This window comes from Myotis lucifugus, unplaced genomic scaffold, assembly GCF_000147115.1.
Source record: "Myotis lucifugus unplaced genomic scaffold, Myoluc2.0 scaffold_105, whole genome shotgun sequence".
Classification (NCBI taxonomy): domain Eukaryota; kingdom Metazoa; phylum Chordata; class Mammalia; order Chiroptera; family Vespertilionidae; genus Myotis; species Myotis lucifugus.
The window spans coordinates 3,108,291-3,128,764 of record NW_005871153.1 but is presented as its reverse complement, the minus strand read 5'-3'; the positions used below and the strand labels follow the sequence as shown (position 1 = coordinate 3,128,764).

General features: G+C 53.7%; 1 protein-coding gene across 1 annotated transcript in view; it reads right to left on the bottom strand.

Annotated features, from left to right (window-relative positions):
• The window catches only part of MYLK (myosin light chain kinase), a 262,717-nt gene that overhangs the window by 65,420 nt on the left and 176,823 nt on the right, over positions 1-20,474 (bottom strand). The window contains 5 exon segments of the mRNA XM_006092848.3: positions 3,758-3,874; positions 11,545-12,710; positions 13,140-13,211; positions 18,889-19,138; positions 19,823-20,020. Coding sequence (XP_006092910.1) covers positions 3,758-3,874; positions 11,545-12,710; positions 13,140-13,211; positions 18,889-19,138; positions 19,823-20,020 — 1,803 coding nt within the window.

Here is a 20,474-nt window from a genome sequence, read left to right as displayed (position 1 = left end):
GAAGTATACAGTGCGATTGAAACTTCCTGGCCCATGCGCAGAAGTCGGTATTTTGCGGAAGAGCCACATTCAAGGGGCCAAAGAGCCGCATGTGGCTCGCGAGCCGCAGTTTGCTGACCACTGCACTAGACAGAAGGCCATAACGCTAAGTGCATTATATGCTTGTTCCACGTTAAACTATACCGTCACCAATATTCAAGTGTTTTTGACCTACGAAAACACCAACTTTATTTGGAAATGTGCAGGCTTCAGAACCAGGCATACCCAGGTTCAAGTCCTGCCAGGGTAACTCCTTTGTGACTCCCTGTGCTGGGTGGCTCGAAGGGTGTGTGTCGAAATCAGAGACACCCAGAGACGCTGCACCTCCTGCAGGCTGCCTTTGTGACCGGGGAAGGCTGCTGACTCTCGCTGAGCCCCGGTTTTCTCAGTGAGAAAGACACTGCCCTCCTAACGCATAAACTAAAAATGTACACGTCGGGCCTTGAAGGCCAGCCTTTTCTCCTCCTGGGTGAGTTTTCTGGCAAGTCCTCACCCACTGCAGGCTTCCTTGTCCTTCTGTGGTACAAGCTGACACTTGCCTTCGGCTGCACTCGGAAGGAAGGGCAGTGTGACCACAATCAAGAAAGCGCACAAGAGCACCAGCACCCTTTTTCTTTGAGAAAAGACTCGGAGCACGACTAAAACAGCCAGAGCTGCTGCCTCATAAAGGCTACCTCCCTTTCCCTTATGAGAGGGAAACAGTAGTGTGGTTAATACAGAACAGCCAGTGAGCCAAAGTCATTTTATGAGGCCTTAAACTATATCATTACATTGGCCACAGATGTATAGTCTTAATGGTGTTTGGCACCGGCTGCGTGAGTGACAGGGCTGTCGGGAGCGGGGCACTGCCGGGCGGCAGGGGGCAGCCTGCCTGACGTCAGCAGTTCCCCACCCTCGTGCAGAGGGACCTCACTGCCCCTTGGGAGGAATGCAGGACGGTCCTCTCCAGAGATCAGGCAGCAGCTGCAGATGAGAGAGACTCCACAGTGACGGGGCCTGACAATTCAGTCACGGTTACCTCACCTGGCAAGTCGTTCTCCAGTGTATTTTAATTCGTGACTCGTTTTGAGAATCTGGTGTAAAACTATGGATTCTCTCTTCCAAAAATGCTCTCATCCACAAACACAAAATCGTGCCCAAAACTTCAAAGGGTGCATGGACCCAGTGGGCTCTCTAAGTTAGGGCTGTTGCCTGGGGCAGAGGGGGAGCTGAGAAGATCAGGAGACAGACCAAGGACGGGAAACCTATGCAGCCCACTGGAGCACAGCGGGGCAGGTAAGCGGACTGCAGTCCTTTCCCAGAGGTTGTGCTTGATGGAAAAACGAAGTTACATGTGGCCAGAGCCCACCTGCACGCAGGACACTAACATATCTCCAAGTACAGCCACAGGGAAAGCCCGTGCACGTCAAGGGGGCTGCCCTTTGTCTCTTTGTTAAAACAAAACAAAACCAAACCCAAGCAGCTGAGTCAGTCCTGTGTCTGGGCTGGTCTACCTCAGGTCCCCCTCCTTGCTCTTTTCAAAGACCCAACTCCCAATCTGCAGCCTGAGGCCAAATCCTGCAGCAGCCTCCTTGCAGGAACCAGAAATACATAATGAAGGTCATCAAGATTAATGGAGAGAGCAAGAGAATGAACTAGAAGGAGACCAATGCATGGGCAAAAATGCCCCATAAGTTGCAAAATGGATCCCCCAAAACTTTTTAAAAAGAAAAGAATCCCCAAATGCATCTTGTAGGGGAAAAGGAAATTTTATTTTGAAAACAAAGTTTGGTTTTAAAAGGAAACCACTTGCTGTTTCTAGAAAAGGTGCTGACGTTTTGCAGATAAGGAGAATGAACTACGGCCCTGCCTCAGCTAGCAGTGTAAATAGGACCCAAAGAGGGATTCCCCAGGCAGATAATCTCATTAGCAGGCTGAGCTGCCTTACAGGGTGGCTGGAACCGGCATGGGTCCCATGTGAGCAGTGGGGCTGTGAGGAACAAGCTTCTAGGGCAGCGGTTCTCAACCTGTGGGTCGAGACCCCTTTGGCGGTCGAACGACCCTTTCACAGGGGTCGCCTAAGACCATCCTGCATATCAGATATTTACATTACGATTCATAACAGTAGCAACATTACAGTTACGAAGTAGCAACAAAAATAATTTTATGGTTGGGTCACAACATGAGGAACTGTATTTAAAGGGCCAGAAGGTTGAGAACCACTGTTCTAGGGTCAAGTTCCCGGAAACACTATTTTTTTTTTAAACTACAGCACCTGTCTAGAAAGAAGCAGGATCTACCTGGGTGGGTGACAGCCCAGGTCACACCTGGGAGTAACTAACCACGAACAGCAACCCCGACTCAGAGCCTCAAAACATGTGCTCCAAGGCCTCTTGGAACTGACTACACACCTTAACCCATCCAATCTGTTTCCTTAGACTCAGAGCTTCCGTGGCAAAGACATCCACAGAACACTAGGTAGATGCACAATATTTGGCAACTTCAGTTTTCCTGTTGCAGTGGACGATTTAATTTGTGTTGACAATTTAATTGTGTGTATTTTTAAAAAGATTTTTCTTTTTAAGACTCTTTTTTCTTCTCTCCCATTCATTATATATCATAGATCTCAGCTTTTGTGACCAGGAAAGCAGATGATAAAATCCATAATGGGGACAAAAACTCTACATCTTAAGGACCGACAATAAAATGGGTTGGAATTTCCGAGTCCAAATGATCACATTCAGCATTCAGAGCAGCCAAGCTGGTCTCCCAGACGCCTTCTCTGGACACTAGTTTGAACAGTGCCACGAAAGGTTACTAACCAGCATTTCAAGGGCAAGAAATTGTTTTTCTTCTAACTACGTTTTTAAACAGTTCCAAGCAAATAACAAAAAGAAAGGGTACGGGACTGAGTCTCGAGTGGGCTTCCGGCCCTGGCCCGGCCCCACGGGGCCAGGGAAGCTCACGCAGGATGCTGTCCCTCTCTGACTGGCCTCCGTTTTCTATTCTATAAAAGGAGGTGGTAGCCTGAACCATCACAGGTCTGTTCCGCTTCCGAATCTTTAGTTCTAAACCACGCACAGAAGGAGAAACAAAGTCACAAACATACCGCCTGCATTCCTTTAGGACCAATCCAGCTCCTCACAGCTGGTCTGGCCCCTTCACTGGGGAAACTCCACGCAGACCTGGCAGGCCTCCCTGTCCCCACGTCTCCTCCCCTCCCTCTGCGGTGCTACTAGTGCCTTTTCCTTCCTGCAGAGGCAGCCCTGTCCCTACAGCCCGACTCACCTTCTCCACGCAGCCTCCCCACAGGGACCCCGCTCTGCTCCCTACTCCTCACGGGCTGTCCTGCCAGCACCGGGCACTTGTTTGCGGCGGCTTGTAAAATCCTCTGCAGTCACTTTCCTGTGGGTGTGTCTTTTCTCCTCTTGCCCTGTGCCCGGCTTCCCTGTTCAGCAAGGTTCTGGGGGTGGGGCCAAGACTGGGGAGAGGTGGCAGCAAGGTGAGCCCCTCCTCCTCCCAGCCAGGAGTGGGGCTGAGGCCACACAGGACCCTCAAGCAGGAGGGACTTTCCTCCCACTTTCCTTCCTGTTGTGTTTTTGCAAAAGGTGACTTGACACCCACAAAAGGAATGCCGTGGATAGTGACGGCAGCCTTGGTGCCGCTCTGCTCAGGTGCGGTGGGAGGAGGGCGTGTGGAAGGTGGGATTGCGCGATGGCGACGGGTGGGCACCACCTACCGTCCACAGTGACTTGGCAGGAGCACTCAGCCTGGCCGGCGCCATTCTTGGCTACACACTTGTATAAGCCTCTGTCCTCTGGCAGTGCCTTCTCGATGGAGACGGAGCAGAGGGAGCCTGGGGAGGAAGAGGAAGAACGGTTGAGTGGACCAGGTATGGGTCCAATACCTGCCCTGGAACCTGGAGCCCAGGAGGCAAGTGTTATTCACATGGGCAGCCTCAGGGAGCCCAGAAGTCAGAGGCCCGGGGGAACCAACCCCTAGCTCGAGTAAAGCCAGGGCACTTTCTAACTCAGATCCCAAATAACTGATCCCCAAACATACTAGAGAGTTCTTTTATGAGGACATTAAAAAAAAAAAAAGGTACAGAAGAAGGGAAAAAAATAGTCTCTGCCATCTAACACAGGCCGCGCACCTGGGACTTCTGGGACTTCACCCAGAGATAAGCAGTAGCCGGCGCAGGTGATTACAGACCTGTGTGAGGAACAGTGGCCGCTGAGGGAGCTTGCGCAGTTTACAGCAGCGATTCTGGGAATGCATCTTAGAAAAAGGGGTTCTGAACAGAGGGGTGGGTGGGGGAGGGCAGGAGTCCCTGTCCAGCAGGGCATTGGCCTGTGGGGAGATCTGCCTGGGACCCTGAACTGGCTTTTCAGGAACGGTATCTGAATTGAGGGGCACTTTGGAGCTGCCCCCTTCAGTGCTGGGCCTTCTGGTCACCCCAGAGAGCCGAAGAGATGGCCTTCTATCCCCACGGACTCTCACCTGGCCTACCTCGCCCCAACACTCCTCCTCTTCTGGCCTGGTTGGGGGAAGGAGGAGTCAGGCTGAGCATTCACAGGCATCTGGGGTCTGGTCCTTACCCATCCTGGGTCTCTCTTGGCTAGGCCATTCTCTGGGGGATCCCCTGAATATTGGGCTGCCGGGCCAGGTAGGAGGACAGCAATCACTTCCTTAGTTCCTGTCTTGAGACTTACAACAAGCCAAGAGCATGCCGTCCTGTCCAAAGCTGCCCCTGCCGTCAGGGGAGCAGTCATCACACAAGGAGGGGGACAAAGCCAGAGCCACGTGCATCCTGCTGCCTGGAGCAGTGGCTTTGGCCACCTCCCTGCCACCTGCCACTGCCCTGGGTGGGCAGAGCTGTGTGTGTGTGTAGGCGGCATGGCCAGAAGGGAGGTCAAAGGCCTTTGATCTCAAAAAGTACCCTCCCCTCGATCAGACAGATGCACAGACTTGACCAACAAATACGAGGCTATTCAGAGAGAGGAAGGATGATGCCAATTCCGCCCAGAGAGCCTCCCTAAGGCTGGGAGAGAAAGCAGAGTTGTAACAGTTCCCTTTACTTCTTGGCGCCTGGGTCTGCCTTAAACAGGGACACCTCGGTTCGTGTCCTCTCTCTCTCTCTCTCTCTCTCTCTCTCTCTCATGCACCTGCACCTTTCCTCCCTCTTCATCCTTCAAGAACTCACCTTTGCTCTCACTCTCTCCTAAGCTCCAAGGGCCATTCTTTTGCCCATTTCCTGAGCCCATGCAGCCCAGCTGGCTCACTTTTTCTAACTCTGTGACTTTCCAAATAACTTTTGCTTATACTTGAAGAAACTACCACAACAACAACAACAACCACCCCAAGGAAACTGCAGTCTACTGACCACCTGAGGCAGGATGGCTGATCTGCACCCTCCCCCCCCCCCCCTCCCGCTTATAAGACGTTGCCTCTTGGCAAGACCTCACTAAGTTCTCCCCCAGGGGAGGGCAATGGGCCGGGATCTCTTTCACTGTAGGACACAGAATCTGCAGAAACTGCCACAGAAAGAGTTTAGGTTGGATTTTTAGGACATTCATCACGAGACCATGAACTGTGAGGCACAGGAATAGAGGAATGAGGTTAACTATCTTCTAGAGAGAGAAATTTCCATTTATCTGGGGCAGCAGAAGACTGAGATGACCTCTGGCCCCAAAACTTGAAGCTTAAAGGAAACAGACCCCATCTTGCCATTTCCCCTCAGTCTGAGACGAAGGCTCTGGGAGCAGATACCCACTCCCAGTGCACATCCTGTTCGAATCCTTGATTGCCTTTTGGTTTCAGTCCCCCAGCTGCCGTCAGCCTTAAACCAAAAATGGCACAAACTACAAAGACAGTAGAGAGACCACCAGGACAAGTGGAGCATTTAGACCCCAGCCCTCGCCCCGCACCAGGGAAAGCGTCAGAGCAGGCAATGCAGCGTTTCCAGCTGCTTAGAGCCTGGACCCCTGGCCACATGCGTGGGCTGGGGGAGGGCCCCGGGCAGGCTCAGAGAGAAGAATCTGGTATTTCCTGTGGGACAGCTTATTCCTGACCTCCAGAAGGAGAGCGGTTCCCAGCCTGTTTTTGTGAGAAGCCTCAGCCTGGTGGGGAATTCTGAGAGGGAGGTGAGGGGGATGGGAGCGGTTACCACAGAGCCAGGAGGCCAATGAATGGCTCAGCCAAACTGTCCCTGGGAGAGCCTCTCACCGTCATGGGGTCTGAGATCCCCACCTGGCTCCTTTCCGAGTGTGCGGGTACAGAGAGGACAGGGGTGTGCACGGTGGAGGGCGCGGCCCGGAGCCTTGGAGACTCTGCTCCGAGGCTGCCTCAGTCGGCAGGGCCTGGCTCCTGGCATGTCTGGACAGAGCGACTAGCTCCAAGTCACCTCCGCAGGGACGGTGCCCTCGTGTCACTCCTAAGCGCTGCCTAAGGCCATAGATGGACTCTTCTGAGCTCATCTGAATCAAAACAGGTCTCTCAAGACCATTGCTGAAACCGGTGTCTGTCTCCCACACAGGCTCTGGAGGGCAGTGACCACCGTTATTATGAGTGTTTTTCCTGAGCCTGGAATGCAGTCACAGTAACAAAAATATTTGCCAAACTGAGAATGACAGAGGCGCATGTCTGTAGCAGGTGACCTGGTAAGATTCACACAAAAGAAAGTCACGAACATTTAATCAAATATAGCCTACCTTATCTATAATAATAAAAGTGTAAAATGCGCCCTAACCGGTTTGGCTCAGTGGATAGAGCGTCAGCCTGCAGACTCAAGGGTCCCAGGTACGATTCCGATCAAGGGCATGTACCTTGGTTGAGGGCACATCCCCAGTAGGGAGTGTGCAGGAGGCAGCTGATCGATGTTTCTCTCTCATAGATGTTTCTAACTCTCTATCCCTTTTCCTTCCTCTCTGTAAAAAATCAATAAAATATATATTTTTAAAAAGTGTAAAATGCAAATCGACTGAACAGCAGAACGACCATCCGGACAACCTTCTGGACGACCTTCAGGATGACCATGCTATGACACGCACTGGTGCCAGGCCAGCCAAGGCCAGTGCGATGCGATTGGCTGGGGGGCCCACCATCGCCCCACAATGGCCTGGCCAAGGGAGGCCCAGGCCACTGGCCAGTGGGGCAATCAATGGAGCGGGGGACTCCACGATCGCCCCAAAGAGGAAGGCCCAGGCCACCCTCTGTGGGGCAATCGATAGGGGTTGGGGGTGTGTGTGTGTGTGGGGGGCTCCGCAGAACCAGGGAACCGGGGGTGTGTGGTGGCAGACACAGGCAGTGCCAGGCCAAGGTGGGGGTGGGCAGGGAGCAAGGCCACGAGGCAGCCGGGGCTGCGAAGGCCTACCCTTGCAAGAATTTCGTGCATCGGGCCTCTAATAAAAGATAATATACAGGCACACCTCGCTTTATTGCGCCTCACAGGTATTGAGTTGTTGTTGTTTTTTTACAAACTGAAGGTAAGACTCTTCACCAGCAAAAAGATTACAACTTGTCTGATTGCATTACGACTTGCTTTACTGCAGTGGTTTGGAACCGAACCCACAGCATTTCCAAGGTATACCTGCAGTTTCTTAAAGGGAAAAAACCCCTCCGAACTCAGAATTCTTGAGTGGACTGTGCCTACAATGAAAAGGGCTAGAATAGTGCCTCACACAGAGTAGGTGCTATATAAATCCTTTTGTAGGATGAACTTACAGAAGTTCTCAAAAAGCTTTTGCAAGATCTCACACTGAAGGCAATTTAAAAAAATGAATCATTGTTGACGACAGCAACAAAAATGAATCCTTGTCATTAGACTGGGAGAGATGTTTGCCCGGAAAGAAGTCTGGCCTGGGGAAAGGAACAAGGCATAAAGAAGAAAGCCCCTGGGGAGCAGCACAGAGCCCCTGGCTCCCTGGCCTCCCACCCTACGGGCCTGGAGGGCGGGCCCAGCATTGTACCTGAACACCAGGCACCTGCAGCTCCGGGAGATGCAGGAAGAGGGAGGACACCTCCATATGTTCCTCCAAAAATTAATGGGCTCCAACCGACTGGGCTGCGGTCACAACTCTGCTCTCCGTGGCACCAAATGGGGTTGACTTAATCCTGTTAGGGGGGCCTGCAGGCTACGAGCCCTATCCCAGTTACAGGTTGCGAGAAGCCCCCTGAAACCTATAAACAGAGCATCCACTAGCGGTTGGTGCCCAGACAAACATGAGGTAGGGGGAGGAGAGCACAAGAGCCTCTGTGGCCAAAGGCCAGTCACAACAGTCCCGGAAGGCAGCCTGGAGGAAGTGAATCTTGACCTTAGGAGAGAAGACAGCACAGGGTTCCATGCAGTGGAGCAAGAAGAGTTCCAAGTCAGGAGGTGGGGGCGAGAGGATGGTGTGGGGTTAAAGGGCCTGGAGAAGGGCCTCCATTTTCTCCTACAAACCACCTCAAACCACAGCTTCCCATATCCACTGATGCCCGCACTGTGACCCCAGCCACCCAGACACTGACGCTCAGTGGTCTTCCACTCCTTCCTCTTCTCTACCCCTCTACCCCCACCCTTCCAAGCCACAGGTTCTGTGAATTCTGTCCTGGCTTCTTCAACAGGTTATTTCCTGTCTGTGCCCATGTCTACCTTGTTAGCTCAGGCCCACCACCTTTCTCCCTGACCTCTTCAGCGGGCCCCTTACATGGCTCTGGGCATGGAGTCAATCAAGCCCCCTAAACCCCAGCTTGGTGTGCATTGCTCCTCATTCAAAACTCTTTCCTGGCTCCCTATTGCCTTTGGAATAGAGGTCGTCGGCATGACACAGGGTGGAATGAGGCCATGCCTTCCTCTACAGCCAGACCGTGCTGTGGGCAGGCCTGTGCTCACTCCTGCTGTGCCCCTCCCTGGGAAACCCACACCCTCCCTCTTCTGGGCTGGGAGTCCTGGCCCACCTTCAAGGTTCCTTTCTAGGCCCAGTTCTCTCACCACCAGGGCCCCAGCACGCGGCTCCCTCTCCTCATGCCCTGCTCCCAGAAGGAGGCACTTGACTGGGATAGTCTGATCACTGAGCACACGTCCTCTCTATCGATAGCAGGTCCACTCACAGCTCTCCGAGGGACCTACCCTGTGCAGTGGGGCCTGCTGAAGTGGTCACTGAACTCTTTAAGATAGGCTCTCTCCTGGGTCCCTGTTTAGCCCAGGATCTCGAAGACTTGGAGAGTGAAGCTCTGAAGAAGGAATGGTGGACAGAAAGAAAGTGGGACTGGTATTTTGAGACAAGGCATTCTCTCTATGTGGCCAGATAGACAGGCCTGTTTCAGGGTCTGCTTCCTCCATTGCAGTGAAACTACCAGAAACTGGGTGAGCCTGAGGGCACCACCAGTCTTTCAGCCTCTTGACCACTGTTGACAGTGCTGAGGAGTAGCCATTAGCATTTTTCCTTGGTGGACAATTCTCTTGGTGAGCTGATGGATCATGAAAGGTTTCTCAGCTGCACCAGCATGCTGCCGTGTTAACAAGAATTAACTTAGAGGTAACATATAGTGGTCTAGGCATCGGGACTGCCTGCATTCAAATCTGGGCCCGGTTACGAACTAGCTGCGCAACCTTGAGCAAGGTGCTTACCTGCTCTGTTAGAGGGGCAGTATAGTCGTCGTGAGGATTAAATGAGTGAAAAGTGTCAGATGTCTGGGACAGTGCCGGGCACATAGTGTCCAATAAGTGCCAGCTATTCTTAGTTTTCAAAGGAGAATTACAAATATTTAAAATATTTTTAAAAGTTGGATTTAGGGCTGTCTGCATAGTCCCCTCCCACCCCCTTCCCAGTCTCTCTCTCTCTTCTCCTTGTGCCGGCCTTCTTTTCATTTCTTCAGTTTAGTCGAGTGGATTGTTTGTAAGTGGCTGCTGGTGGCTGTGCAGGTTCCAGACGCACAGCTTTGTGCCTTGCCTTCAGCTGGCGGAACGTTCGTCTCCTGAGGTTGTGCTGCCATGGACATCACATGGCGCAAGCCTGTGGGGCACACACGTCCCAAGGGCGGCAGCTGACCACCCTCCCTGCTGCCCAGAGAGATCGCCACAGGGAAATGCCGCTGATCAAAGCTCTGGATCAGTTTTACCAAAGACTTTCCAAACGAGAGGGGCCCACGGGGGTGACAGGGGAGGCTGTGGCATCCAATCCCCTGGACATCTCACCACAGCAATCCCCACGCCCCGGTGTGTGCAGGCTGCACTAGCAGAGGCGGGGGTGGGTGAGATGACTTCTGGAGGACCCTCCCAGTATGGCCCTACGCCTGTGAAAAAGGTATCCCGTCAACACATCAGCAGAAAACTCAACATTTTTCTCTCTCCTGGCCCATTTCCCCTTTACTACGTCAGCATTTAGATTCAAAATGCTCCGGTCTTCCAGACCTGCTGTCTGAGCTGCAGCGTGAAGAGAGGAGCTTCATCATGAGCTGAGGGGGCTACTGCTATCTTCAGGTGCTTCACTCTGGGTTTTAGGAGGGAGGCAGGAAGCAGATCAAGGGGTCAGGGAGGCCTCGAGTGGAGAGCCGTCGGAGGACAGGAGGAGAACAGCACAGTGCAGGGCGGGGGATGTTTCTGCCACCTCAGCTGCTCTGGATTTGACAGGACCTGTCAGTTGGGCCTCCGCTGTGGCAGCTCTCTGCCCCTCAGGGTAAAAGGACTGTGACTTCCGGGAAGCTTTGTACCCTGCCCTGCCAGCGCCACCAGCACCAGCCTCACGCTCAGGCCAGACCCTGTTCTAGCGCTGGCCACCAGAGTGGGGTGTGGGGAGTCTGCTGGTCTTGGAGCTCCCTCCCAGGTTTGGGATTTACAAAAACACTTCAAACCAAATTGAGGGTCCAGGGAAAATACCCCCTCACTCCTGTCACTTCTCTAGAACTCCAGACCCCGAAAGGACCCAGATGGCAAGACTTAGAGCCCCCCTTCTTCTCCCCACCACTCAAGAATGTGAACTAGCAGCAAACAAAAGTCTCATCCAAATTAGGAAGTGAGCAGCTCTGTCTGCCGGTGAGTGTGTGCCATAGGGGATGTTTGGAGTTTTGGGCTCCCGCACAGGTCCCTTCAAACCCACAATGTTACCAAGACTTCAGCTGCTGACCCTAAATCAGTCCTGTGCCATCCCATCACCGCACACCCTTCCCCAAACCCAAAATGCTGCTGCAAAAGCAACTGTCAGCTCAGGGCTCCTGGGAGGCACCGGACCCAGTGCCTCTATTTCCAAGCTTGTGAACAGAGCCCTCTCCAAGAAAGAGCTGTGGGGCGTTAGAACAGGCCCCCGTGCTCTGAGGGGGCTGCTGAGGTACTGGGAGAGGGCTCTGCTGGACAGATGCCGAGACCTGGGCATGCGCCATAGAACTAGACTCCCACCCACACCCCCCCACGGACCCTGAGTGGGGCACCTGTCCTGCGTCGGAGGGGGACACAGAGGCTCTGGGCTATGAGTGCTGATCAATAAGACCACGGCTCCACGAGCTGGCAGCGATCAAAAGCCCCTTCCTCCCCAGCCCTGCCCTCATTACCTTCTTGGGAGAGGATGATGAACTTGGTAGTCTTGAGTGTCTTTCCATTCAGCGTCCAGGTGACGGTGGCCGGGGGGTCAGAGGACACCTGGCACTGGAGCAGCAGCTTCTCGCCCTCTGCCACATGGACATCTCGCAGCTTCTCCGTGAAGGTCGGGGCTGTCCCTTGGCTCTCTGATCTTTGCTCGTTATCTGTGCCTCCTGAAGGCCCCCTCTTGCAGTTCACATCATTCTTAACCTCCTTCTTGAGTTCTTCTTTCCCAGCTGGTTTTGGGATCTCAGCTGGCTTGGCATTGTCCAAGGGTTTGGGGGTTTCAACAGGCTTGGCATTGCTCGTAGGTTTCAGGGTCTCAGCAGGCTTGGCATTTCCCAGGGGCTTCGGGGTTTCGGCTGGTTTGGCGTTGCCCAAGGGTTTGGGGGTCTCAGCCGGTTTGGCATTGCCCAAGGGTTTTGGGGTCTCAGCTGGCTTGGCATTACCCACAGGTTTCAGAGTCTCGGCAGGCTTGGCATTGCCCACGGGTTTCGGGGTCTCAGCAGGCTTGGCATTGCCCACAGGTTTCAGGGGCCCTGAAGGCTGGGCATTGCCCACAGCCTTGGGACTTTCTGCCACTTTGGCATTCAAGGCCTCAGCACTGCTGCTCCCATTCTCTGCTGGTAATTTTTTCTTGCTGCCCAGCACTGAGCGAAAATCCGGGGTGGCAGGTTTTGCAGGTGGTACCTTCTCAGGCACTGGGGTCTTGGGAGTCCCCTTCTTGGCCAAGACAGAGCGGAAGTCAACCTGCTGGGGACTGTGCACCTTCCTCTCTTCCTCGGACACGGTCTTTGGCTTCACTTGCCGCTGCAGGTTGGCGCGGAAATCCATCTGCTCGGCTGGGATCTCCTTCAGGTCTTCCTCCGACACAGTCTTGGTGCTCACCTTCTTCCCTAGCAGGTCGCGGAAGTCCAGCTGCTCCACCTCCTGCTGGCGGATGGCCTCCTCCGTGTGCTGCCGGGTCTCCACGCGCCTCTTCAGCACCCCCCGCACGCCTTCGCCGTCCTCCTCCTCTGGCCAACCCTGCCCTCTCGCTGGCCAGCTAGGCCTCAGGGTCCCATAGCAGTCACCATCACCACCACCAGCACCAACTCCTTGGCCACAGAGGCCCTCACAGCTGGCAGGCTCCCTCCCCCTGCAACCAGTGAGGGGAAAAAGGAAAGCAGCAGGAGGAAAAGGGGCCGGGTGAAAAAGAGACGTCAGGGGAGAGCAAATCCCTGAGGGAGGCAGGGTAGAGGGGAGGGGAAGGAATGGTGGGGGCTGGCCAGGCTGTGTTTATAGAAGGGAACATTGGTGAGAGGAGCCTGCTTGCTTAGTTGGTTTGTTACATCGGTAATGACTTCAGTAGCCTTATAAGGGTGTGTGCAAAAAAAAAAAAGAGAAATTCACCCCCTCCCTGCTCTCCCTCCCTCATTCGCCTTCCAATCGCTCCCTCTTGGCTTGGGCAGCCCAGCCCGAGGACACAAACAATCTGGGACTGTTGGGCTGGGCCTGCAGGGGCCAGGAGGAAGGTGCGTGGGTGGTGGCATGGGACCTGGCCAGTCAGCTCCTGGGGGGCACTCACCGCTGGGGGGCTCGGGTAGGGCTGCTCTGTAGCATCAGTGACACTTGGCAACTGCATTCGCCAACCCGGTTCCTAAGGAATTCAAGGGGTCAGTACAGATCAGGAGGCTCTCGGCTGAGGGCCTTCTCGGGCCGCGATGAGGGAAGGGCCGGCAGGACTTGACCACAGGCTGGCTGCTGGCTCCAGGAAAGATGGGACCACAGGCTTAGCTGTGACCCCAACAGGCCAACCCCAGCCCTAGACTTAGGGCAGGGCCCTACCCCCCTCTCCTTGGCTCACCCTTTATTTTCCCAGCTCTTGTTTAAAAAGGAAAAAAACAAACAAAAACAAACCAGGATCTTCTGGACAACAGCTAAGATAAGCATCCAGAAGTAGCAATACTTTTCTGTAAGTATACTGCAAAAATAATTCAATCAATAGATCACTCAATCAATAAAAGAAGAGTAAAGATTAAACTAATGGCGGCCATGATGGAGCTGCTTGGTCTAGAGCAGCGGTCGCCAACCTTTCGGGCCTCACGGCTGGCGACCGCTGGTCTAGAGTGTGCGGCCTTGGTCAGCCTGCCAGTGACCTTGAGTTTGACTCTGTGCTCCCTTAATACAGAGCTGGGTACTTCCCTCTCCTCTACAGTGCCCCCCTCCCCCACTACTTCTCCTTCGCCTGCTCAAGAAATGAAAACACCCTCCAATCCGTACTCATTGGCTAATGCCCTCTGGTCAGAACTTTTTGTATTGAAACCTAGCAGGTGTCTCCCTAATGGGTGGCCCTCTCTCTTCTTCCCTCAGATGGGGCTCTGGATTCTCCAGCCGCTGATAAAACTGTTCAGTCTCTCGGAGCTGGTGGGTGACCAGCTGGGCCCCTTCTGCTCAGCAGAGGGGCTATTCCAAGCTTGGGTGCCTGGAGGACATGGAGCAGCAGCTCAGCCCGCCAGCCCCACAAGGCTGCCATCTGCTGGCGTTTCTGAGCTCTGACCAGCCAAGAGGTCCTGCTTGCCGGTGGAAGGGGTGGAGGCAGGTCTGAAAGCCAAAGGCTTCATGGTGATAAACACCCATGTTATACAGCACCCTCCAGCTCTCATCATGTCGCATCTGTTCTCGTTCTTGTCCCCAAGCATCCCAGTGAGGCATAGAGAACCACTGTGTCCGTTTGAAAGGCAAGGAAAGGAGGCTCAGGAGTTTCTGTGAGGCAGTGCTGGGGTTCTGGGGTGTCCCACACATCCCACTGCACACAACCATCTTACCAGCCCTTCAGGGGTTGAGCCTGCCTCACCTGCTAGCACAGGTGTGCCAAGCTCTGCGACAGGTTCCTCACATAATCCATCTCACTTAATATTATGACAGCTCTGTGAGGTTGGGGTCAGCACCATTTTTATAGGTAGGAAAAATGAGGCTTATGATGGTTAAGTAATTTGCCTAAACCCACAGAGCTAACTAGCGGGCACAGAGACTGGGACATGGGTCTACCTAAATCCAAGACCTGTGACCTTCCTACCCCACTCTACAGTGCTCATCAGTACAAATCTATTCCGGGATATGTGTGCGTGTGCGCGTCTATGTGCATATGTATAGGTCAGCCACACGCACGGGTTCGCATGTATGTGGGGTCGACCTGGTGGGCACCTGCACTTGCAGGTCCGTGTTTGGGAACATGTGCCCATGCACCAGTCACCCCACATGAACAGACATCTGAACATGAGTTCACGGAGCTCTGCTGACGGATGTGGGTACCTTTTGCCCAGTTTCCCTCCCCATGGAGGGCCGACTCTGGGTCAGACAGGGGCAGCCCATGGTATGGCAGAGGACTCTCAGGGCTGCTGGGGGTTGCTGCTCACTCCCCGGTACTAGGACCCATTTGAAAGAAAGAGAGGTTGATCTTTGCTGCCCCCTTCCTCCTCTTATCTGTTGGGTCCTCTCTGGGCCACCTTCCTCAAGGCTTCCTCTCAGGGGACACGGACTCAAGGTTCAAGAAGCCTCATGTCTGGAGAGTTCGACAGCCCAGGGTGCTTCTTTGCTCAACAACGAGCAATTAGGTGCCTCCCTGGTGCCAGGCCCTGGGAAGGCTCAGGGGCCCCCACAGCACCCTGAACACTCAACACAGAAGGCTACAGGACTTGGGTCAACCGGAGGAATAACTGTGGGAGTTCCTCTGGGCGGAGGACCAGCCCCTGCCAGGCTGCTGGCCAGAATTAGGCCGTCCTTTTCCCACTTTTCTTTCAGGCACAGGGTTGGCGCCCGGAGTTGGTGGGAAGCAGGAGGACAGGATGCCCAAGGGCCATGTTTCCTGGGAGCCCTTTTCAACATCTCCTTCACTGAGTTTGCTCTTGTCACAAGTAGAACGCAGGCCAGATGCAGAAACCAGGAGCAGATACTGACCAGATGGCCCTGCTCTACCCCAGCCACGCTCCTCGGAAGCTTTAACTGAGCTGGAGTAAGCTTTGTCTCCTTGTGGGGGGACACAGGTAAGGGGTCCTGTTGTTTGCCAATCCCTGCCCTCAAGGAGGGCAGCACAGGCAGCCTGCTGCTCAGCCCATTCCCAGGCCTCACTCAAAGCCCCCAGGGCAGTCTGGGGGGCCGGTAGGGGGTGTAGAACTTGGGATTCCCACGGCTGGCCCACCAAGTGAATCATCCCTAGAGGTGGTCTGGGGGTCACTATTTCTGCAGCAATAAACTTTAATCTCTGCAGGCCTTAAAGGCAAATCATGGTTCATTGAAAGATCAGAGAGGCCTGCTGCCTGGGACCCACCCCAGATAACCTCCCAGCTGGAACAGCCTTTGGGGCCATCTTTGGTATCATTGTATACTCAGTCAGAAGTATGTGCAGGGGCCAAGGATGAGGCCCCTGCCCCAGAGGATATGGGCCTGTCACCCTGTAAGGACACAGCTCCTTCTGCCCCCACCTCCCAACCCCCCGAATAAGAAGTCCTCTCCTTGCTACAACACCTTGGGGCCTGTCCTACTCCAAAACACCCACCTCTGGAATGGATTTTTATAGGCAAAATTCGTTTAAAGATTTGATTTCTTGGGAAGCAAAAATCTTTTAAATAGTTCAGCTGGAATTTGGAACTCACTTTTTGACATTTCCCCTTTTAGTTCAGGAGAGAAAAGCTAGGGAAGGGAAGGGGAGCTAGAAACCACCCACCATATGTACCCCCACCCCAGCCTTCCCACCCCCTCTTCCTCCCAGCCATCCAGTTCCTCCTTGAAAGGCATTCTGCCCTGGGTTGAAGTCTGATTCCTGTCAGGATGAGAAAAGCAAGAGGGGAATGAGGCCCTGGCAGGCCTGGCACACATTCCCCAGGAGAACTTTCCACTGGCTCGCTCCTTCTCGGCTGGGGACGAAGCCAAGGCCAGGGCACCAGCCTCCCCAAGGGATGAAAAGACTGGGCTTTGGGGAGGGAAAGGGGGCAAGGGCTGCCGGGGGTGGGGACTCCAGTGCGATTTCCCAGGTTCCCTAAGTCCCCAGTGCACTTGGAAGAAACCAGGAACAAAAGAGCATCTGATTCCAAGGCAGAGATTAGGGTTCTAATCTGGGCTCTGTACTGGCCTTTGGGTGGCCACGAGCAAGTCCATGACCCCGAGACCTCAGTTTCCCCCATTATTAAATGAGGAGGCGGCGAGCTAACTTCTGAAGTCCCTTCCAACTGGGACAGTCTAAGTTTTATGACTGTCCGCAGCTGGGCCCAGACAGTCTGCCTGCCGACCTCCCAGTGCAGCTCTCCACGCTGGCCTGGCTGGCTTCCCACTGCCCGTGCCTTGTCTTCCTACCCTTTCTTTTTTTTTTTTTAATTTTTTTTTTTATATATTTTATGGATTTTTTTACAGAGAGGAAGGGAGAGAGATAGAGAGTCAGAAACATCGATGAGAGAGAAACATCGATCAGCTGCCTCCTGCACATCTCCCACTGGGGATGTGCCCGCAACCCAGGTACATGCCCTTCACCGGAATCGAACCTGGGACCTTTCAGTCCGCAGGCCGACGCTCTATCCACTGAGCCAAACCGGTTTCGGCTTCCTACCCTTTCTTGCTCAGCCTATCCAACAGGCCCTCAGCAGGCAGGCCCTTTACTTAGTTGCTAAGCCTCAGCCTGTTTTACTCAAAAGGCCCCCCAAAGCTCATCTCTTTTCGGATGTCTGGTTTGATTGACATGAGTAACTGCCTCAAAGCACTACTCCTTCCATACAGACAAGCTCTGTTCTCACATATAAAGTTTCCATGATCTGTACTGACCTAGGAGAGAGGAAGAGTGTGTATTCTTCCTATTTTGGATGCAGATTTGCCTTCCTTAGAATAACTGGTTCAGGCACCAGGCAAAGGCTTTAGTGGGTCTGGGCACACTACCAATGGCTGCTAGCAGGGTGACTGGCCAGCCTACGGCCATCTTATCAGCTGTCCACAGATGTGTCATTAGCTTGGCTGAGATTTGTTGAGACCTACCTAAGTATCAGCAGAACTTCCTAGCAGATCCACAGACTCCCAAGACACAAGAATGGCTACTTCTCAAAGCCACTCAGTAATGGGATGGTTTGTTAGGCAGCAAAAGCCACCTGATACAGGTAGAAAGCACATGTGCGGGAAGGACCCCAGAGCACATGCCAGGTGCTGTGATTATGATAGTGACAGCACTCCATCCTGGCAGTGGCAGTGGCAGTGGCAGTGGCCGTGGCCGTGGGGTGCAGCTACCGAGCCTGTCTGTAGCTCAGAGCCTTAAACATGATGAGCTCAGTAGAGGGAAACGATTTGTCCAGGACATCAAGCCCTCTGACCAAGTGGCCAAGCACCTGAGCCAGGCAGGTCCAAGCATCCTCGGGGTGTGGCACAACCTCCTATTCACAGAGTCAAGGTGCAGACACGCGCTCTCCTTCAGCGCTCACACCACCCCCGAGGGGCTGGCTTTTCGCCTCCATCCACCCAGGGTTGGCATGGCATGTGAAGAGTTAGAGCATTAAAAAAAATAGAACATTTCTGGATCACATTCATTTACCAGACAGTGACCACATGCTGACTATGGGCCAGACATGTTCTAGGCACTGGGAACATGGCAGTGTGCCCTCAGGGAGCTTACCTTCCCGTGTAACCTAGAAAGGCCTTGAAAGAGAGAAAAAAGGAATGGGGAGAGTTAACTTCCCTGCAGCAGTCTGAAAATGTCTATGGCTTCTTTGATACTCCTCTCTCCAAAGGTGGAATTTATTCTCCTCCCCTTGAGTATGAACTGTACTGAGCGACTCACTTCTAACCAATATAAAATGTGGCAGAAGTGACGGTGTGAGACTCCTGAGGGTGAGCCATAAAAGACACTGCAGATTCCAGCTCATTCTCTCTTGGATCACTCTCCCTCTCCCTTCCTCACTCTCTCAAAATCAATTTTTAAAAATCTTTTAAAAAAGATGCTAAGTATTGGGGTAATTTGTTATACAACAAGAGATAACTGATATACTCCCTCTACCTCCTGCTTTTCCAATTTTAATCCATTCTTCCCTCCTTCATATTCTCCACACACCAAATAATGGGGGAGCAGAAGCCAGGATGTAGTAAGACAGAGGTCTTTGGGGAACGGAGCCCAGAAGGGACGGTTCTCCATGCGCGTCTGCTGTACTGAAGTGGAAGAAATGAAAGCTTGTCAGCGGCACCAAGTCTGCACTTTCTTCGCCTTGAAGCCCAGCCCCACATTGTTTTGTGCTTCCTCTGGCTTCCCAGCCCCAGGCAGGAAGTTGGAGGGTGTAGGAACTTGGGGGCGGGACATGCAGACTCACTTGAGCAGGATTTCATACTGGCCGGCGTGCCTGGGCTGCACATTCTTCAGGACCAGGGTGAACACGTCCTCGTTCTGCAGCACCTCGAAGTGGCCGGCGTCTTTGGAGAGGGCCTTGCCGTCTCGGAGCCAGTGCACGGTGGGGAAGGGGTCGCCGGCGATGGCACAGGAGATGAGGACGCTCTGGCCCAGGGAGGCTGTCACCGAGCGAGGCTTGCTGATGAACCAGGGCTGGGTGCCATCCTGGGGCTCTGGAAGTTGGCAAAGCGTTGAGTTAGAGAGGGAGGCCTTTCAGCAGAGAGCGTCCACTCAACTCTTCATGGGGGTGAAGGTCGGAAGACAGCATGTTACCCAAATAACAGCTTGTCCAGAAATCACTTTTATTGGACATACAGATATAGCACATTCTGCTTATGGCCAATCTGTGTTGGTTACATTCTCAGAGGATAATATTGACACGAATGGTATATCCAAAGCAAGGGGAGGTAGCCCAGGATGTACAGGGCACTGGGCTGGGCACCAATGATCCACATTAGATGTGATGAGGAAGATCTGTACTTGCTTATGAACTGGTCTCTCCTCTCACATGGAGGCTCCCTAAAGGCGAGGACCCCAATAAGCCCCTAACTCATGTCAAAAGCCATCACTGCCAATTTGCTACATGTATCATGAGATTTCCCTCCTGGCACTCTATGCGGCTGTCACCAGAAACCCAGGGAGGGCAGGGACTTCAAAAGGCAGGGAAGAGCGGCCCTACTCAGCCAGACCTGAGATGTAGGGTGAGGAGCTGGCCCCTGGGCTGGGCTGGGACCAAGACAGCACGGGGTCCATCATGGGAACACAGCAGGCTCACTTGGCTTCCTCACCTCCTGACGGCTTTTGGAGAGACCACGGCAGCACCTCCCGCCCCTGCCCCGGCACCTGGTCAGCCTCACCTTGCACGGTGAGCACAGCCTGGGTTCGAACCTCCCCGGCGCTGTTCCAGGCCTCGCAGGTGTAAGTGCCCGTGTCCTCCGGGAACACCTCCTGGATGCACAGGCTGTGCCGAGTGCCCCTCTGTTCAAAGTGGAAGTCCTCCGACTCCTGGATCTCGTTCCCGTTGTGAAGCCAGATGACCTCAGGGGGTGGGTTCCCTGAATGGGAGGTAGGTCGGGGCCTGGTCAGGAGGTGCTTTCCTGGGCCACCTGGCAACTCTGCACATAGTGCTGGGCCACTGTGCTAAGTACTTCACTAAACCACGCTTCAGCTTCCTACCCAGAAAGTCTTCTAACGCATCTGCCTCCCAGGTTTCTTGGAGGATGAACTGAGCTCGCACAGCCCCCTCACAGCCCCCTGGGACGGCAGCTGACACAGCGTGTGGCACACGGAAGTGTTAATGCATGCTCATAATTATTTCACAACAGACTTGGGAAACTAGGAAGAACCCAGAGGTGAAAAAAATAGGATTTCAAAGATGAGAAAGAAAACCCAGGAAGAATGTTTTTAAAAATTAGAATTCAAACTGCCTGAGAGGCAACTGGTCACTGGGTTTCAAGGGACAATGTTTCCGCTCCGCACTGACTCCACTGCGCAGTTGGCGTGACTTTA